Source organism: Brassica napus, chromosome C6 (genome assembly GCF_020379485.1).
Source record: "Brassica napus cultivar Da-Ae chromosome C6, Da-Ae, whole genome shotgun sequence".
Taxonomy (NCBI): Eukaryota; Viridiplantae; Streptophyta; class Magnoliopsida; order Brassicales; family Brassicaceae; genus Brassica; species Brassica napus.
The window spans coordinates 15,627,017-15,646,989 of record NC_063449.1 but is presented as its reverse complement, the minus strand read 5'-3'; the positions used below and the strand labels follow the sequence as shown (position 1 = coordinate 15,646,989).

The 19,973-nt window shown below is 37.6% G+C and overlaps 1 protein-coding gene across 1 annotated transcript; it reads right to left on the bottom strand.

Annotated features, from left to right (window-relative positions):
- Nucleotides 1-480: 480 nt before the first annotated feature.
- Nucleotides 481-12,457, bottom strand: LOC106430584 (metal tolerance protein C4). Its single transcript, XM_048761782.1, has 16 exons — nucleotides 11,488-12,457; nucleotides 11,309-11,401; nucleotides 9,705-10,969; nucleotides 9,548-9,602; nucleotides 9,080-9,212; nucleotides 8,936-8,991; nucleotides 8,741-8,855; nucleotides 8,590-8,647; nucleotides 8,450-8,516; nucleotides 2,045-2,096; nucleotides 1,843-1,962; nucleotides 1,667-1,768; nucleotides 1,436-1,508; nucleotides 1,224-1,291; nucleotides 1,054-1,114; nucleotides 481-965 (listed from the first exon to the last, which is right to left on the bottom strand). Exons 3-16 carry the CDS (start codon nucleotides 9,964-9,966, stop codon nucleotides 841-843), a joined length of 1,347 nt encoding a protein of 448 aa, XP_048617739.1. The 5' UTR covers nucleotides 9,967-10,969; nucleotides 11,309-11,401; nucleotides 11,488-12,457; the 3' UTR covers nucleotides 481-840.
- Between the last annotated feature and the right edge of the window lie 7,516 nt (nucleotides 12,458-19,973).

Genomic DNA, 19,973 nt, shown 5'->3' with positions numbered 1-19,973 from the left:
AGTTATTTTCTCTAAATTAAAACTGTATCAGATTAAACCAAAAAACACAACCGGTTGTATAATATTGGTTTTTCTTTTTCTTATATAATTGTGTAACCACCGTTGGTACCGTAATTAAAACCAGAAGTATAAACATAAGGTGTGATTGTGGTGGTGCAAAAGCAAAACCAAAGACAATTTGATGAGAGTGGGGTTTCTGAAAGATCAATTTTTCGTGTCTTTGTAGTAATAGAGTGGTTTATGTTATTACGTACTTGCCTAATGCGCTAGTACCAAGCAGCTCAATTTTTTCTAGTTTGTGCATGAAGTTTACTTGCTGATCAAGAAAAATCACACTTGCCTAATGCGCTAGTACCAAGCAGCTCAATTTTCTCTAGTTTGTGCATGAAGTTTACTTGCTGATCAAGAAAAATCACTTTGCATCGCTATTACAAAACAAAACCTAGATCCTTTGTCTTTCGAGTAAACGTAGAGCAAAAAAGAGTCGAACCTACACGAGTATAGAGACATAACACTCACATACCTGTGATTTTAATGTGATTCTGTTCTTGTTGCGGTCAGAAAGTACCAAAAACATAGTTGTGTACATAAAAAATAATATAGATCAGAATCACAACTCAGCTCTTGTACACATAGAATTTCAAAGTCACTCATGAGACTTTTAAGTCTTCTACTTGTATCAGAAACGAAGATATAGAAGAATCCATCAACTCTTTCAATTTCTCCAAGAGCGCCAGGCTTCTTACTACAGCCATAGCTTTGGTTTCCATTATTTAGGCCAAAAGAGAATTATCCATAACTACTCAGACCTTGAAGAAGAGCAACTTTTTTTTTTTCAGATCATAGAGATTGGTCCATGGGATTGTGTGCTTCGATGTCAACGTGCTGGATTCCAGGGACAAGCTCTCGGATCTGTTTCTCTAACCGGATTACTTCACTTCCTAAAGCCGTTACTACTTCCTCACCTGCAACATCATGCCTTACTCAGATTTTGTTTCAAGCTTGGAACATAAAATTATATCCACAAGTAGAAGAACTAGGTGCGTTGCATACCGTAGTTTGACATAATATTAAGCATTGCAGAATCATCTCCTTTCTTTGCAGCCTCGCGAAACTTATCAAAAACACCACACTTTTTCAGATATTTTTAAAGTAACTAACCACATATTTAACTAATGGTATTGTTCACACATAGTGAGATAAAAGGCTGCAAATATAGTTACCAGTTTTGCCCACTCTTCATGCTTAGTTCTCTTCAAATAGTTTTGGACAACAACCTGCCCATTGAAATCTGTTTGCACATACAGCAGTTAAACACAATGACCAATGAATCACTCCAGAAAACTATCTTTAATCTCTAAGGCTATGCCTTTTTCCTTCTTATTTTCACAACCAAGGGAACAATCCAATCCTCTGAACAGTTGAAGAGACTAACCTATTTCAGCTTTAAATCTGAAGGATCCAGGACCAATCACTTCACTTTTGCAATCATATAGAGCATCTACAACCTACACCCCAAAATTTCTTATTTAAATGCTTTAAATATAATATTTCTGAGTTCTGAAAAGAAGAAATATGTACCAATTCGAAGTGTTTCAAAAAAAAAAGAAAAGAAGAAATATGTACCGAGTGGTTCGTGTTTCAAAAAAAAAAAAAAAAAATGTACCGAGTCGTTCTTTAGAAAATGAAGAATTTTACGCATGTCTTGATCATCCATTGCTCTTCCAATCAAGGCATGTCGGTTCCGTTGTATGAGAAATATAGCAACCTAGTAAAAATCCATATTCTTTGGTCTTAGAAAAATGTAATATTACAAATTTAAGTAGAACTGGAAGAATATACCATTCCAAGTAAATTTCCAACTACAATGGATCCTATAGGATCATAAATAGCATTTCCTGTCATCTTAACAGCAACCAGAGAAGCCGCAGCTATTGCCAAACCTGCCACTGCAGCGCCGTCCTGTTCATTTACAACAATTAAGGTCATAAAACAATTTAGCAGTGCGTTCAAAAAACTGATACAAGAGTTAGAAAACTAATACCTCAGTCATAACAGCAACAGAAGTAGGATCATGACCACGCCATATATAATCTCTTTATGATTCATCAATTTGAATCTCATAACCATATAATTCTCTATTTGAATAGACAAAGGGGAAAACATACCTTGTGAATCCATGACTCAATGATCTATGGCAAGAGAATGGATCTTCCAATACAAACCCCTTGTTGACCTTAGCTCTCCATTGATGGGATATGGAGTTTTTTACTTATTGTCAAGTTAGGTTGCATTGGGGACCATAACCCATGATGTAGAAGTAATTTCTTGTTCAACCCTTCACTAAACTAGAAATCACATAAGGCATCCACATATAATATTTCATAACATTTTATGCCCAAACTTATTAATGGTCATATCACATTTATTCCTTAACATATGTGACCCAACCAAAATGATCTTACAATCTCCCACTGGGTCATATATGTGCTTTAGAATGTGATAAACTTTATGAGCGCTCTTTATGCCATTAATTCTGGGAGCATAAGCAATCTTGTCCATTGATTATATCAACATAGGATCATGGTGGCTTTCGTTACATTACTTTCGTAACTAAACTTTCCATGGTCACAATATCAATACAGCCAAATGACATAGATCAATTATGAAACATGTGGCATGAAAATCACATGAAGTGTGGTCTGTATATGTCGATTTTCAACTGGTCCTACTTTAGTGAGATCAACTTAACCCTTATGGTACAAAGTGTATATGCCGAAGACTTTAAACTTTATTTCTGATCAGAAAGTGTGTATAATACAACCAAAACATGGAACAAAAAAAAAACAAATTACAAACTCCCACTAAACCGAATGATCCCCAAACACTAAAATACCCATATGAGCAGTATGCTCATGAAAGACCTTAGGTACAATTCCTTTTGTAAGAGGATCCGCAATCATAGAGTTTGTCCCTAAGTGTTCTATGGTAAACTTTCCACTTTGTACCCATTCCTTAACAATTCGGTACTTGATGTCTACAAACTTAGACTTTACCGAACTTCTATTGTTGTTGGAATACATAACGGCCGCCTTATTGTCACAATACAACTTGAGGGGTCTTTCTATTCCTTCAAGAATCCTTAAACATGTGACAAAATTCCTTAGCCAAATTCCCTGAAGTGATGCCTCGTAGACTGCTACTAATTCTGCTGCCATTGTGGATGATGTTACGAGTGATTGCTTAGCACTACGCCAAGAGATCGCTCCACCGGCTAACAGAAAAACATAACCTAATGTAGACTTTCTACTGTCTTGGCATCCCGCAAAATCAGAGTCAGAATACCCAATGATCTCCATATTATCCGATCTCTGGTACGTGAGCATACGGTCTTTTGTTCTCTGCAAGTACCTCATGACCCTTTTGGTTGCTTTCCAATGGTCCATGCCCGGATTACTTAAGTATCTGCCCAACACTCCAACTATGTACGCTATATCTGGACGCGTACAAACTTGAGCATACATAAGACTCCCTACTGCTGATGCATAAGGGATCTTTTGCATCTCCTCAATTTCCAGTTTTCCTTTAGGGCATTGTTCGAGACAAAACTTGTCTCCCTTAGCGATTGGGGTATCTCCTGGTTTGCAATCATGCATGCCAAATCTTTTAAGAACTTTATCAATATAGCTCTTTTGTGACAATCCAAGAATTCCTCGAGGGCGATCTCGATGAATCTCGATCCCTAATACAAAAGATGCCTCACCAAGATCTTTCATCTCAAAATTTTTCTTAAGAAATCTCTTGGTTTGAACCAGCATGCTAATATCGTTAGTGGCCAGAAGTATGTCATCGACATACAAAACCAGGAAAATATATTTACTCCCACTGAACTTTTGATACACACAATCATCAACCAAATTCACCTCAAAACCAAAGGAGGTGATAATCATATGAAATTTATGGTACCATTGACGGGAAGCTTGTTTTAGCCCATAGATGGATTTCTTTAATTTGCAAACCATATCTTTTGCATCACCTAAGGTAAAATGTTCTGGTTGCACCATATAAATCGTCTCTTCAATGTCTCCATTGAGAAACGCTGTCTTAACATCCATCTGATGAAGCTCTAAATCATAATGTGCAACAAGAGCCATGATTGTCCTAAAAGAATCCTTTGAAGATACCGGAGAGAAGGTTTCTTTATAGTCAATCCCCTCTTTCTGAGTATAACCTTTAGCCACTAGACGAGCCTTATATCGCGAAACATTACCATTCGAATCCCTCTTGGTTTTAAATATCCATTTGCAACCAATGGGTTTCTTTCCTTCTGGTAATTTAACGATTTCCCAAACCTCATTGTCTAACATAGACTTATACTCTTCATTTGCTGCCTCAGTCCACTTATCCGACATGGAACAACTCATTGCCTGAAGGAAGGTGATGGGATCATCTTCCGAAAGAGTTTGATTTTCCTCATGTTCCATTAAAAATACTATGTAATCATCTGGGATAGCATTTTTCCTTATTCGAGTGGATCGCCTAAGAGCAATTTGATCTTGTTGCACTAGTTCTTGAGGATTTTGAGTTTGACCTTCATGTACGATATCATCGACAACCTGAGTTGGAGGAAGGACTTCATTATCAACTTGAGGATCCAAATTTACTTCATCAGAAGTAACTATACGAATCGGTATAGGTATTGGAGCCGATTCTTCCTCAAAGATGATATCCTTAACCTTATTTCTCCCCCCAAAATCAATATCCTCAAAGAACGTAGCTGTTCCTGTCTCAAAAATAGTCTTAGCAGTGGGATCGTAAAATTTATACCCTCTTGAACGCTCCGAATAACCAATAAAGTAGCTGCTAATGGTTCTTGAGTCCAGTTTCTTTTCATATGGCTTATAAGGCCTTGCCTCAGCTGGACATCCCCATATCCGAAGGTGCTTAAGACTAGGCTTGCGCCCAGTCCAAAGCTCATAAGGGGTCTTAGCAGTTGCTTTAGTTGGCACCCTATTAAGAATGTATGCTGCAGTCTTTAGTGCCTCTCCCCAAAGTGATTCAGGTAAGGAGGAATGACTAATCATACTCCTCACCATGTCCTTAAGAGTGCGATTCCTTCTCTCAGACACACCATTCATGCTAGGAGAACCTGGCATGGTGTATTGAGGCACTATACCACACTCCTCTAGGTATCTGGCAAACGGTCCTGGACGTTGTTCACCTGAACCATCATACCGACCGTAGTATTCGCCACCACGATCAGATCTGACAGACTTTATCCTTCGGTCAAGTTGGTTCTCAACCTCAGCTTTGAACCTTTTGAACACGTCCAAAGATTCCGATTTCTCATGAATAAGAAACAAATATGCATATCGAGAATAATCGTCAATGAATGATATAAAATATTGTTGACCATTCCAAGAAGCCGTAGGGAAAGGTCCACAAATATCCGTATGTATCAACTCAAGGACTTCCGTAGCTCTATATGCACCCAATTTCTTATGCTTGGTCTGTTTTCCTTTAATGCAATCCACACACATATCACAATCCGTGAACTTTATGGAACTCAATATACCATCTGACACAAGACGCTCAACTCTATTTCTAGAGATGTGACCTAGGCGTTGGTGCCAAAGAGTTCCTGAATTTGCATCTTCAAACTTTCGTTTAGTACCTCTTGATTCAACACTTAAACTTTCATCTTTAGAGTTTATAGTGTCAAGCATATAAAGACTGTGATTTTCCAAAAGTTTACCGGTTCCAACAAGTTTTGAATTTAAAGACAAAGTAGCGGTTCCGTTCTCAGTTAGACAAGAATAACCTGATCTGTCTAACCAAGGACCTGAAACCAAATTACGTCTAAAAGACGGTACAACAAAAGTGTCTTTCAAATCCAGAAAATGACCAGAAACAAAAAACAATCTAAAATGCGCAATTGCCTCCACATGCATCGGACTCCCATTAGCCACATGAATGCGTCTTTCAGCATCATTTGGGGTTCGATAGCTCAGGCAACCCTGAAGTGAAACACTAATGTTAGTAGTAGCACCAGAATCTAACCACCAAGTGTTTCTAGGTACTTCAATTAAGTTCATTTCTGAGCAAACCAAAGCAAGGAACATACCTTTCTTAGCACGCCAAGCGTGATATTTAGGGCAATCCTTCTTTATGTGTCCACCCTTCCTGCAAAAGAAACATGTATCTTCAACCTTAGCATGTTTCTTTTGGGTAGGACCCTTAGCAGCATTATCCTTAGTGGGCTCAAATTTCTTTCTTTTGCCCTGTCCCTTAGAGGTGTAAACCATATGAGAACTTTCGGTCCTCTCTTGTTTCATCCTCTCTTCCTCTTGCACACAATATGCAATGAGCTCGTTAAGAGACCATTGCTCCTTCTGTGTGTTATAACTTGATTTCAGCTGACTGAACTGAGGAGGAAGAGAGTTCAAGACAAAGTATATGAGCAATTCAGCCGGAAGCTCAGTCTTAAGTGTCTTGAGTTTCGAAACAATGTTGGACATTTCCAAAATGTACTCCCTTATTTTTCCATTGCCATGGTACCTCATCGTACTAAAGCGATGCAAAAGCATGCTAATTTCCGCCTTATCGCTTCTTGCGAAACGGGAATCCATCTCGGCAAGGAACTGTTTGAGATCATTGATCTCCTCACCACCTCTGAAGGCTTCTGGAATGGTGTCCTTAATGATCATCAAACCAATGCGGTTAGAACGCTCCCACTTCTCATGAACAGCCTTATATTCCGAAGTGCTGTCATCCGTAGGAGAAGAAGGTTTGTCCATCCTGAGCGCAAGGTCAAGATCCATACACCCAAGAACAATCTTCACTTTACTTTTCCATTCCGAAAAATTGGAACCCGTAAGAATTGGAATGGATCCTAAGTTGGCAGATAAAGTAGCTGAAAAGAGAGAACAAAACCGAGTTAACTCAATATCCGAAGAAATCAATGATAAATTTTAACTGATTATACTTCCCATCCAAGATACCAAATGTAACATCAATATCAAGTCTTTGGACAGTAATATTGACTACTAGCAGTACTCTTGTAATAACAATCAAATATTGACAATAATCCACGATAAACAATAAACCTTCCTTTGGGCCGATTTATTATTTACATGTTGAAACCATATAATTGTCATGTATTCATCATCATAATTGTATGTACAATTCGGCCAAAAATTAAGTCTTCCTTTGGGCCGACTCAACATCCGCATGAATATTGCACACACGTATATATATAAATTTCGGCCAAACACAACCTTCCTTTGGGCCGATTAAATATTCGCCATGAACTTACATACATACTTCCTTTAATAATTCTCATGAAAAATCTTCTCAAGAGAGGTCTTCCTTTGGGCCGACATCTTGATTAAATTAACCAATCAAATTATTAAATATGTATAATCAAATTTATTAATTGATTTAAAGCTGAATTTTATTCTTGCACATACATATAAGTAAACGTATGTAGGTTCTTTATGCAAGAATACTTAAGCGGGAGAGTGGTTGGAGGCAGCAAGGGAGGTGCCAGCTTTAGTCACGCGACCTGGGTTCGAATCCCACACTCTTGTTTTTTAACTTAATTAAAGCTGGATGGGCCTAACTTAATGTTTGTACCAAACTGGCCCAACTTGTTTAAAACATAAGAAAATGGGCCAAAATAATTAAATTCGCAGGCCCAGAATAAATTGGAAAAACAGATACCTAAAAAACAGATCTAACCAAATCTGGAAAAAATTGTTCCACAAAAAAAATGAAAATTTTCAACAAAATTTCAGAAAGTATAAACCTTATGAACAATATTTTCCATCAATAAAACCTTAAACCTTATTTAGATATAAATCTTAAACATAGATAACAACCAAAGATCTATATCTAACATGCATGGTCCCAAAATTCAACATAAACTTTAGAAAAAAACAGATTGAACAATCCAATATTTTCACATAATAATTAAATTCGAATTTAAAATACAAACTTTAGATTAAATTCGAAATTATTTTAGATCCAAATAGAAAATCAATATGGTGGCTCTTGATACCAATTGTTTAATTTTAATTTCTTTATGATTCATCAATTTGAATCTCATAACCATATAATTCTCTATTTGAATAGACAAAGGGGAAAACATACCTTGTGAATCCATGACTCAATGATCTATGGCAAGAGAATGGATCTTCCAATACAAACCCCTTGTTGACCTTAGCTCTCCATTGATGGGATATGGAGTTTTTTTACTTATTGTCAAGTTAGGTTGCATTGGGGACCATAACCCATGATGTAGAAGTAATTTCTTGTTCAACCCTTCACTAAACTAGAAATCACATAAGGCATCCACATATAATATTTCATAACATTTTATGCCCAAACTTATTAATGGTCATATCACATTTATTCCTTAACATATGTGACCCAACCAAAATGATCTTACATTATGGTCATGCCTTCTTGTGCAGCTCCTTTTTTCACAGATTGTATTGCAACTAGAAGTGATGCACCTTTTAAGAAATTTAAAGATTATTAATTAGTGTTGGCTTGATGCAGAAAGATTAAGAATAAATTATTTATTACCTTCAATTAAAAAAGAGCCACCAATTACCACAGCAGCATATTCCATATTTGGAGGTGGCTGAGAATAATTTATCAAAATTGATGATAATGTACAAAAAATATCTAATAAACCAGAAGATCAAATAGCAGATAAAGTTCCAAGCCAAAGTACCTGAGAAGTCCACAAGTTCTGTACTCCATTAACAATGGTAGCACCAGACCCAAGGCAAAAGATGCCAACAGCAGATATCAAAGACCATACAAATCTTTCCTTTGAGTAGCCATAGCTGAGCACAGAGACAAAATTTGGTATAAGAAATTGTTCTGTTCCACTTCCATACAATATATAAGATTAATGAAGACTCACGGATGAATAGCATCTGGTGCACGCCTTGAGCTACTGAGACCATAAGCAAGAAGCGCCTACCAACATCAAAATGTATCAGTTCCTCTGCACCTATTACCCAATACATTAACCTGGACAGTAAAGCTATAAAACAGAACAACAGACCTGGTTAGCAAAATCAGCGACGGAGTGAACAACTTCAGCCATTATGACATGGCTAGAACTTGTCCACCAAACACCAAATTTGAGAGAAAACACAAGGAAGTTGCACCATAGTGCAGTAGTGACAGCTCTTTGACTGCAAGATGTTTCACCAAAAAAAAAAAAATCAGAACTCAGGAATAGGACCACATAAATATTTAGCTAGAGAGCTTTCCCTCATGATTCTCTACGCCAAGTACATAAGACCAAAACATAAACTATGAAACTAAACTTAGAAAGAAGCTAGCAAACGTCATATTCTACCGGAATAAAAAAAAAACAAAGACACCAGACAGAATCTTCCAAGAGGATACAGAAACAGAGCAAAGTTTTCAACTTTTGAAACTTAAAAAACCATGAATACTAAATGTATCTACGTAACAGGAAATGCAATAGATGTACATTACAAGAAAACAGTAAAAGGCATATTACCTATGTTGATCATTGATCTCAATTCTCTTGGCTTGTTTAGCCCGAGTGAACAAATCTGTTATACCAACACTATCATTAGTACTCAGTAAACCCATAAAAATTTACGACAACGAAGAAGAAGAAGAAGAAGAAGAAGAAGAAGAAGAAGAAGACATACTCCGGTGAGAAGTATACAGCTCAATAAGGGGAACATCTCTATCGAGCGAAACAGAGCATCGCACGCCGCCAAGACCTCGACTAGATAACTGCCAAGTGGAACGGATAAGAGAGCTAAAACTCCGATGGGTCTCTACAGCTCCGTTGTTTGTGTCGTCGAATTGCAACAATACGTGAAGTGAGCCGCCTACATTTGTCGCTCTGCTGTAACCCTTCACCGGAGAATGAAAGAGACGAGAGAAGAGGCGATGCGATGGTTGCATTTCAGAGTCTTCACAGCATGCAAGTCTGGTTTTGTTTTCCCAAGAAAATAAAAAAGAAAGAAAGAAGAGAAAGCTTTGCTTTGTTCCCGGAGATGTTGGAATCGGTAATCTCTTATTGGTTAAGTTATCTTAAATTTTATTTTAATAATTCTTTTTGATTTTCTATAATTATTAGTATGTTTTTTAATCTAAAAGCATACAACTGAAACAAGAAGTATAAGAATATTCTTTCTCAATTTGTTTGACCTATTCTCAAAGATAAAGCGAGCAAATAAGATGAAATGTATGTTTAAAAATTGGAATTTTATAGAAATTTGAACAAGTCAGATATTATTTTAGAAAATTAAACTATGAGTGGATTTTTCGGATAAGATGAGATAACTCCTCAAGTTTAGCAGTGCATTTTCCTTTTATTTGAAAAAAAAAGTATGGAATCTAAAACCCTGGCTATAAGAGCATCGTTATCCCAAAACTCTTGCAGTGGCGGAGCCACATAATAACAACATAATAACAGGGGGGCAGCTGCCCCCGACTCATTTTAAAGATTCAGTGTAAAACATTGACTAGTTTTCAATTTGCCCCCCTATCTTTTAACAAACCTATCCTTAGTTCTATGCATAATTTTATTTTGCCTCCCCACAAATTTTTTCTCTAGCTCCGCCCCTGACCTCTTGTCTTAATTATTTTTTAATAGTTTTTAAGTAGTAAAGTGACTTAAAAGACATAGCTAAAGAGATTTTAATATTTACTATCTCCAATGCAAGTCTCTTAGTTAAGAGTTCTTCAAAAAAAAATATTTTATGAAAAACATGTCTACACAAGATGATCTGAGAGAGTATGTGTGTGATCAAAAGTGACTGAAAACTACAAGACTTCCTCCATGACAGAAAACTACAAGCTTATTCCCAATGCTACAAGACAACAAGACAGAAAACTACAAGACTTCCTCCACTCCGTGACACAAGAAAACTCCCAATGCTCCATTCTTTGACTCTGTCTTGACCTGAAAGACGAAGATGAATCAATAACCAGATGCAATAACATGAAACATAAGAACAAGAATATGAAACATAAGATCACAACAACAAACAACAAACACATCAACAGAACTAGCATGAAACAGACAAGAAACAACTCGTCAAACCTTAAAAAAAAACACTTAAACACCCGTGATTTCACTACTAATGAAAGATCTTTAAAAGAAACATTATAACATTGAAGTTTAGTACTAAAGCCATTGCCCATAAAACTAGTCTTTTGAAACTCTTTCCGACAAAATTCTTAAAAAGTTTTGAACTTTGCTGAAAAGCTAACTACTTTGATTGAAACCCACTTCAATTACCAAGTAGAAAGGATAAGCAAGCATCACAAGAGGCAGTGTAAATCTAAAGAACCGAGTGGGTTTGTCTAAACTCTTGTAGATTTTCTCAGACATCTGCAGTTACAAAAATATTATATAAATAAAAACTTCATCTGAGAAACACAACAACACTGAAACAAGACAACAAGAAAGCAACTTACAGGATGCCAAGATTAGTCGTTCTCAACATGTCCATGGTTCTGGTGGTGAGTTCTGTGGCTAATTCTCTTGCAGATCAATCAAAGGCCATATACTTAAACATGTAGAAGACAAAAATAATCAGCAAGTTGCTTCCCAGAGATAGGTTTGAAAGCAAAACGAACCAGCCATGGTAAGGGACAAGAATAGAGGCCAAGAACGAAGAGAGCCCAGAACATGGTTCCTTGAGCAAACCAATAGAGAGGCCAAACAAGCCAATTGTTGAGGTAAGCAGCTCCAGCAGCCAACGCAAACACGATCGCACATCTCTCACGACGTAACGGAGGAAGGGCGCCTGGGTCGAATCTCTGCGTTTTGGGTTCTTCCTCCTCGATTGGAGGAGAGGAGTCGACTGTTAGAGCTCTGTTAAGCCCAAGTTCACCATTATCAGAGCTCTGTTCCTCTCTCTCTCTCTCTCTCTCTCTCTCTCTCTCTCGCAAAAGAAAGAGAAAAGACTCTCTTTTTTTCTTTCTCTTTTATTAATCCATCGATTCACATCCAATTTCATAGTTTTGTTCATCGATCGAACCAGTTTTGATCGATGATTGATTTCGTAGAAAATGGAGGAACGTAGAAGAGAGGGAGATGGATCGGAGGAGATGACATGTGGGTTACAATAGGCGTCTCTTGTGTAGCCTAATTAAGAGTCGTCCCTTGTATTTATTGCTATTTCTTTTTTTTTTTTAATTCATAATTAAACTAAGAGACCTTATAAGAGGCCCCGATAATGATGGTCTAAGGAGAATCACACTCTTTTGGTGAGATCTTAAATAAAAGTTAGTTGTCTTACACTATAAGAAAACAACGATATTTTGACGGACATTCCGACGGAAAATGAAATCCTCGGAATATCCCGAAGAATTTCCGAGGAAATTCCGAGAAACACAAAATTTGGTTTCCTCGGAATATACCGACGGAATTCCGAGGAAATATCAATCCGTCGAAATATTCCGAAGAAATTCCGAGGAAATATGTGTTCCTCGGAAAAAACCGATGAATTCCGAGGAAATATTATAGCCGTTGGAGAGCCGTTGGGGGATTTTACAAAATTCCGAGGAAATTCCAACGAACTAGCCGTTGGCGTCGGAATTCCGTCGGAATTTCCTCGGTCTGTCGGCAGGATTTAAACTATAAATACAAGCACTCCTCTTCCTCTTCATTCACTCCATATCTTCATCCTCCCTCTTACTCTATTTACACACGAATTTGATTCATAAAAAATATGTCTTCTTCAAATTATTTTCGTTCTTGGATCGATCGACCTCATTTGGATCCGAACACGAGATTGCTTACGGAAGAATACCAACGAGGTACAACCGAATTCATGGGGTTAGTTCACCGACAACCGGAAGCAAAAACAGGTATGTTAAGATGTCCTTGCTCTAATTGTAAAAATAGAAAGGTTATTAAAGAGTGGGATGTTTGGACTCATCTATATTTGAGTGGGTTTACACGAAGTTACAAAATTTGGTATCATCATGGGGAAACTGATTATGAACATGGTAGTACTAGCGAACCTCAGCCAGCGGTTAGATTAGAAGAACCAATTAAAACGGATGTAGATTATGGTGTAGGTACTGAGCAGATGGTAAATGATCATTTTAGAGGGGAAGATTTACCCAATGCACAAGCTAGGAGATTTTATGATATGTTGGATGCTGGAAAGCAACCATTGTACGAAGGTTGCAGAGATGGTCATTCAGCTTTATCATCTGCTACAAGATTGATGGACATTAAAACAGATTATAATTTGGATGAAGACTGTGTGGATGCGATTGCTGATTTTGTAAAAGGTATTCTATCCGAGGATAATGTAGCTCCTGGTTCATACTAAGAGGTTCAGAAACTCGTAGCTGGTCTTGGTTTATCGTATCAGGTAATAGATGTATGCAGCGACAACTGCATGATTTATTGGAGGGCAGATGAACAGCGTGTTACATGCAAATTTTGTGGAAAGCCTCGTTATAAAGATACGAGTGGAAGAGTTCCAGTGCCATATAAAAGGATGTGGTATTTACCTTTGACGGAAAGGTTGCAGAGGTTGTATCTGTCTGAACGCACAGCGCAACCAATGAGATGGCATGCGGAGCACTCAACAGATGGTGAGATCAGACATCCTTCAGATGCAAAAGCGTGGAAGCATTTCCAATCAAAGTATTCCGACTTTGCGTATGAGAGAAGAAATGTCTACCTTGAATTATGTACTGATGGTTTCAGTCCGTTTGGCAAGAGTGGAAGACAATATTCTCTATGGCCCGTCATTCTTACACCATACAACCTACCCCCAAACTTGTGCTTGCGACGAGAGTTTTTATTTCTCTCGATTCTCGTTCCCGGACCAGAGCATCCTAAGAGATCACTTGATGTGTTTCTTCAGCCACTAATATATGAGTTGCAACAACTATGGGCTCAAGGTGCTGAAACATACGATGTTTCGTGTAAATAAAACTTTCAAATGCGGAGAGTACTAATGTGGACAATAAGTGATTTTCCAGCATATGGTATGTTGTCTGGATGGACAACACATGGAAGGCTATCATGTCCATATTGTCAAGATAACACTGATGCTTTCCAACTAAAACACGGAAGGAAAACGTGTTGGTTTGACTGTCACAGGAGATTCCTACCACCTGATCATCCATATCGTAGGAGTAGGAATTTGTTTACGAAGAACAAGAGGGTGTTTGACAGTCCACCTCCGGAAATTTGTGGGAAAGATTTGAAGATACAACTAAGAGATTTTAGTGCAGAAAAGACGCCAGACGTCGGTGGACATGAGCGTTTTCCGGTAGATGCTGTTGGAGAACTACATAACTGGCACAAAAAAAGTATTTTCTTGGATCTGCCATACTGGGAGGATCATCTGCTAAGGCATAATTTAGATGTCATGCATATTGAGAAGAACTTTTTTGACAATCTCATGAACACGATCCTTAATTTTCAAGGTAAAACAAAGGATAATTTGAAGTCAAGACTTGATTTAGTCGATATATGTGCTCGTTCAGAACTTCATGTTGATGAGAATGGTAGGGCTCCTTTTCCCATATACCGACTTGATGCAGAGGGAAAAGATGCGCTCTTTGATTGGATTTGAAACGATGTGGAATTTCCAGACGGTTACGCATCAAATTTGCGTAACTGTATCGACAGAAAGGAAGGAAAGTTTACTGGCTTGAAAAGCCACGATTGCCATGTAATGATGCAGCGCCTCCTTCCGTTCGCCTTCAAGGAACTATTAGCACAAAATGTTCATGAAGCAATTGCAGGGCTAAGTGGTTTATTCCGCGATTTATGCACGAGATCAGTGACTCTTGAAGGTATTGAAAATTTGAAGACTAACATAGCCGTGATTCAGTGCAACCTTGAGAAGATATTTCCTCCCTCATTTTTTGATGTTATGGAGCATCTTGTTATTCACCTGGCAAGAGAATTGGAACTTGGTGGTCCTGTGCAGTATAGATGGATGTATCTGTATGAGCGGTATATGTTCCATTTGAAGAAGATGGTGAAAAATTTAAGTAGGGTGGAAGGTTCTATAGTCGCACAGATGATCAATGAAGAAACTTCAAACTTTGCCGAGTACTACTTTCCAGCAGAAGTTCAGACCAAAAACAGAAGACCTGCTCGGCATGATGATAGAGGCGAACGGGCAACATATCATGTTACGGTTCCAGACATTTTCACAGACGTTGGACGACTTAGCGGAAAACCAAAGGACCGTCGACTTACTGAGCAGGAGCGCAGTCATTTGCAAACATATTTGCTCACCAACTGCGAAGACGTTCTTCATTATGAGAGGTAAATAAATTAGCTTACAAATTTTTATTTTAACAAGTTGAAATTTAAATCTTAATTAATTACATTATTGTCATCATATACAGGATTTTCATGGCAGAAAAGCGGTTCGAGTATAGATACGCCACAGAGGACGAACTAGAAGAAATGAAGCAGAGAGAATTTACTGGATGGATGTTTACTTATGTGAGTGCTTTAAACAAATTAAAATATATTTTATCACATATTTATACTAATTCACATTTATTGATATAACATATATATATGTGCTATTAATAGGTGTCTGCTGGTTTGGCCAGAGGTGAAACATTTGACGATTGGATACCTGAGATGGTCGTTGGACCAAACTTTGTTGTGAAGTCATATCCGAGATTTTGTACTCGAGGATATGCATTCACAACTCAGAAGAGGAGACGTTCGAGTACGACTTATGATGCTGGCGTTTGTTCTGCATCAGGAGATGATGTATACTACGGAAACATACATGAGATTTTGGAAATCAAGTATTTGGGCATGGTTGGATTGCGTTGTACTGTTTTCTATTGTGATTGGCACGACAACACTCCAGATCGAGGTGTGAGAACAGATGCATTTGGTGTTACATCAGTAAATTCGAGGCGAAAGCTGCAATATTATGATCCTTTCATTCTTGCTTCTCAGGCCGATCAGGTAATTAAATGTTAATTATTCAGAATGATTCATCATCATGTGTATTAATTTATAATTTTACTAATAATTTTCTAAATGTTACAGGTTTGTTATATCAAGTACCCCCGGGTAAGGAACAGAGATGATCCATGGGTTACTGTTACAAGACTCAACCCGAGAGGCCGAGTTCAGGGAAGTTCTAAGCTGGAAGACCCACTACAACCAAGCACATCCGGCGACTTAAGTGCAGCAGAAGATTTAGCTGGAGTTGGCCTTGTAGTCGATTTAACCGACTTCGGAGAGGAAGCCGTCGTTCACGTAGAGGATGAACCAGTGATTAGAGAGTTTTACCAAGATCCAGATTCAGATTCATCTGGTGATGATGACTCGGAAACAGACTACCATTGATTTTTTTTTTTTTTAAAGAAATACCGAGGAAATTCCGAGGAACACTTCCTCTTTCCTCGGAAAAGCCTCGGAATTTTCCGAGGAAATTCCGAGGAACACTTGATATTCTCGATCGATCGATTGGATAATCTAATCGATCGATCACAGTGTTACGCTTTGGTCCATCTTAGTGATCGATCGATGCGTTTCCGGACATATATCCATCGATCGATCAGTTTATAAAAAAACTTACGAGATTTTCCGAGGAAATTCCGAGGAACACTTGATATTCTCGATCGATCGGTGGGATAATCTAATCGATCGATCACATTGTTACGCTTTGGTCCATCTTAGTGATCGATCGATGCGTTTTTGGATATATATACATCGATCGATCCGTTTATAAAAAAACGTACGAGATTTTGTTCTCGATCGATCACATTGTTACCCCAAACCCTGTTTCCTAGGAAAAGCCTCGGAATATTCCGAGGAAATTCCGAGGAACACCTGATATACTCTATCGATCGATGCGTTTTTGTACATATATCCATCGATCGATCCGTTTTTAAAAAAAATAGACGTATTGAAACCCCAAACACTAGTTCCCCGGAATTTCCTCGGAATATTCCGACGGAATTCCGAGGAAGAAAAGGGTTTCCTCGGAATTTCCTCTGAATATTCCGAGGCTTTTCCGAGGAAATAGGGTTTTTAAACCGAAAACAACGTTTTGCGGTTTGAATAACACCTATATAACCCTTATTAAGTGTCTTACGTTCATTATGAAGTCAAAATTTGTTCCTTACCGTATAATTAACATTTTTCCGATTGTATGAACGAAATCCCACAACATAAGAAAAACACTTATACCTTTTAATGAACGGTAAAGGGAATACTTTCAATTAGTTTTGAAATTTGTTATTTCATGGTTTATGCTCATCTATAAAAATAATCCTCAATGGTATGCATTACAATTGTATAAGAAATGAAATACGGCAAAAAAAATTGATGTTTTGAAACCCCAAACACTAGTTCCTCGGTATTTCCTCGGATTATTTTCATTTTACCGGGAAAATATTTCGCGAAAATTGAAATTTGAATTCCGACGGATAATATCCGTCGGACCCTAGGTTTTATAACCACAAGCCACTTCTTCTTCCCCATTTCTCTCTTCTTCCTCTGCGCGACTCCTCTCTTCTCTCCGGCGATTCCCCCTCAAATCCGACGATATCTCCGGCGATCTCCCTCTTCTCTTACACAAATCATGTAAGGACCCTATCTCACTCTCTTTGGTTCTATTTGTTAGGTTTTTGTGTAGTTTTGATAGATTTTTGTTAGGGTGATTGGTTAGGATTGTGATTTGGTTGTATAATAGGTTTAGAATTGTGGTTTGGTTGAATAATTTGTTTTGTTGAATTGATTTAGAATTTTTTTATAATTTTTTTTAATTTTTTTGTATTTATAAAATCGATTTTTGTATATAAAATCGATTTTTGTATTTTACAAAATGATTTTTGTATATAAATTCGATTTTTTGGATGTTACAAAATCTTTTTTGTATATAAATTCGATTTTTTGGATTTTACAAAACATTTTTAATATCTATAAAACTTTTTTTCTGATTAAAAACTATTATTTGGGATTTAAAAAAAAAAAATATATATATATATATATATTATTAAAACTATTTTTTTGTAATTATTAAACTATTTTTTTATTTATTAAAACTATTTTTTGTTTATTAGAACTATTTTTATATATTTATTAAATATTTTTAATATCTATAAATCTTTTTTTGTGATTAAAAACTATTATTTGAGATTTTTTATAAAAAAAAATTAATTTATATATTTCTGTATTTATTAAATATATTTTTTTAATTTACAGGTCTCATGATGATCAGACCCGGCCTTGACAGCGTCGTGGTCGTGGTGGTACGGGGAGCCAGTCTCGGGATTCCAGCCATTTTCAGGATTCCCCTTCGCCCCACAGCTCCAACCATACATCTCCCTCTGCTGCACCCGCTCCTGCTCCTCTCGCTTCCGCTGCTTCATCCGCTCCTGCTCCTCCGGGTCCTCCGGGAGTGATGAGTGTTGCGGAGTTGGTTCAACAGCCCGGTCGTGACCATCTTCCGTATCTCACTCCGTATCCACATGGACGGGGTCAAACATGGTAATTAAACATTTTTTTTTCTTTAAATTTGGATTCATTATTAACCGTTTGTTCTTTTTATTAGGTTCAACCGATCCGGGAACGGGATCAGCGCATGGATCAACCGTATGATGTACTCGGCCCTCGACAGGGGACATCCGACTTTCACTCACTTCCCTACCGTCAAGCAGGTTCTGTGGTTTCGTCAGTTTGCGGTAAGTATTCTAATTTTTTACTTACATTTTTAATCTTTAATATAAATTTTCTACTAATTGTGTTTTTTTTCAGCAAGAGTTCAACTGGAATTCCGATGAGACCCTCTTTATCTATCACCACTTCGTCCATAAAGTTATGGACACTATGGGAAGCAGATCCACGAGTGGAAGAAGAAGTGGGAAATCAGTAAGGTTCGATTTAATTTATTAAATAATTTTTTAATTTATTAAACAATTTTTTAATTTATTAAACTATTTTCTTTTTTTTATTAAAAGGTCCCAAAGTCGATGAACGACACGGTCTGGAAGGAGTTGTGTGCGCATTGGGATAAGGAAGAGACGAAAGAAACTTCTTCCACCAATTCCACCAACCGCAGGAGCGACCGTAAAGGGAAGGGCATCTACAAGCATAACTTGGGTGCTCAATCTATTGCCACTCTGGGAGATCGCATGGTAAGTTCAACCGCTTTTTCTTCAATTATTTGAGTTTCAGAATTTTAATTTATTGTGCATTTCTTCTAATTTCTAATGTTTCTTTAATTTATGTTTTTTTTCAAGGCAGAAGAAAATGATGGCGAGCCGGTTGATGATCTCGCCCTAATGAGGAGGGCGTATACCAACAAGAAGACCGGCCAGATTGATGACGGTCTTGTGAGGGACGTGGTCGACCTGGTCCAAACTCAGGTGGTAGACGAAGTGTCTCAGCTTCAAACCGAGGATGACGCTTCGACGGCTTCGACCAACTTGTCCCGGTTTTGAATCAACGAAATCGTTGAATCCGTAAGTTCTTTTTTTTTAAAGTTCAATTCATTTATTTCTTGGTTTAAATTTGTAAATTTGGCTATTTTCTATTCAGTCGGTTCCAAAGAAGAAAGGACGTTTGGTCGGTTTGGGTCGTCGCACCCGGTCGGTTCCTCCTTCTTCTGCACCACCGCCCTTTGTTGATCCAGAAGTACTTACGGCTCAGTTGAATGACAAGGATGATCGCATATCTTTGTTGGAGACCCAGATGACGGCTCAACAGGCGGGCTATGAGGCGCAGAGGAGGCTGAACCAGCAAATGATGGAGATGATGCAGAGGATGTACCCGAACGAGGTGTTCCCGGACGTGCCAGACCCGTAGTTTTTTTTTTCCAAAAACTCGGAATGTTTTATTTTTATTTGTGAAACTTTGAATATTAATTAATATGATTTCAATTTTAATTTTAATTTTATATTTTCGAATTTAAATTTCAAAAATTTTATTTAAAAAAAAA

Coding starts and splice junctions, on each gene's coding strand:
- LOC106430584 (XM_048761782.1), bottom strand. CDS start 9,966: ATGCAACCATCGCATCGCCTCTTCTCTCGTCTCTTTCATTCTCCGGTG. Junction 8,648..8,740: donor AGAACTTGTGGACTTCTCAG/GTACTTTGGCTT, acceptor AATTATTCTCAG/CCACCTCCAAATATGGAATA. Junction 1,963..2,044: donor CTGTTGCTGTTATGACTGAG/GTATTAGTTTTC, acceptor GTAAATGAACAG/GACGGCGCTGCAGTGGCAGG.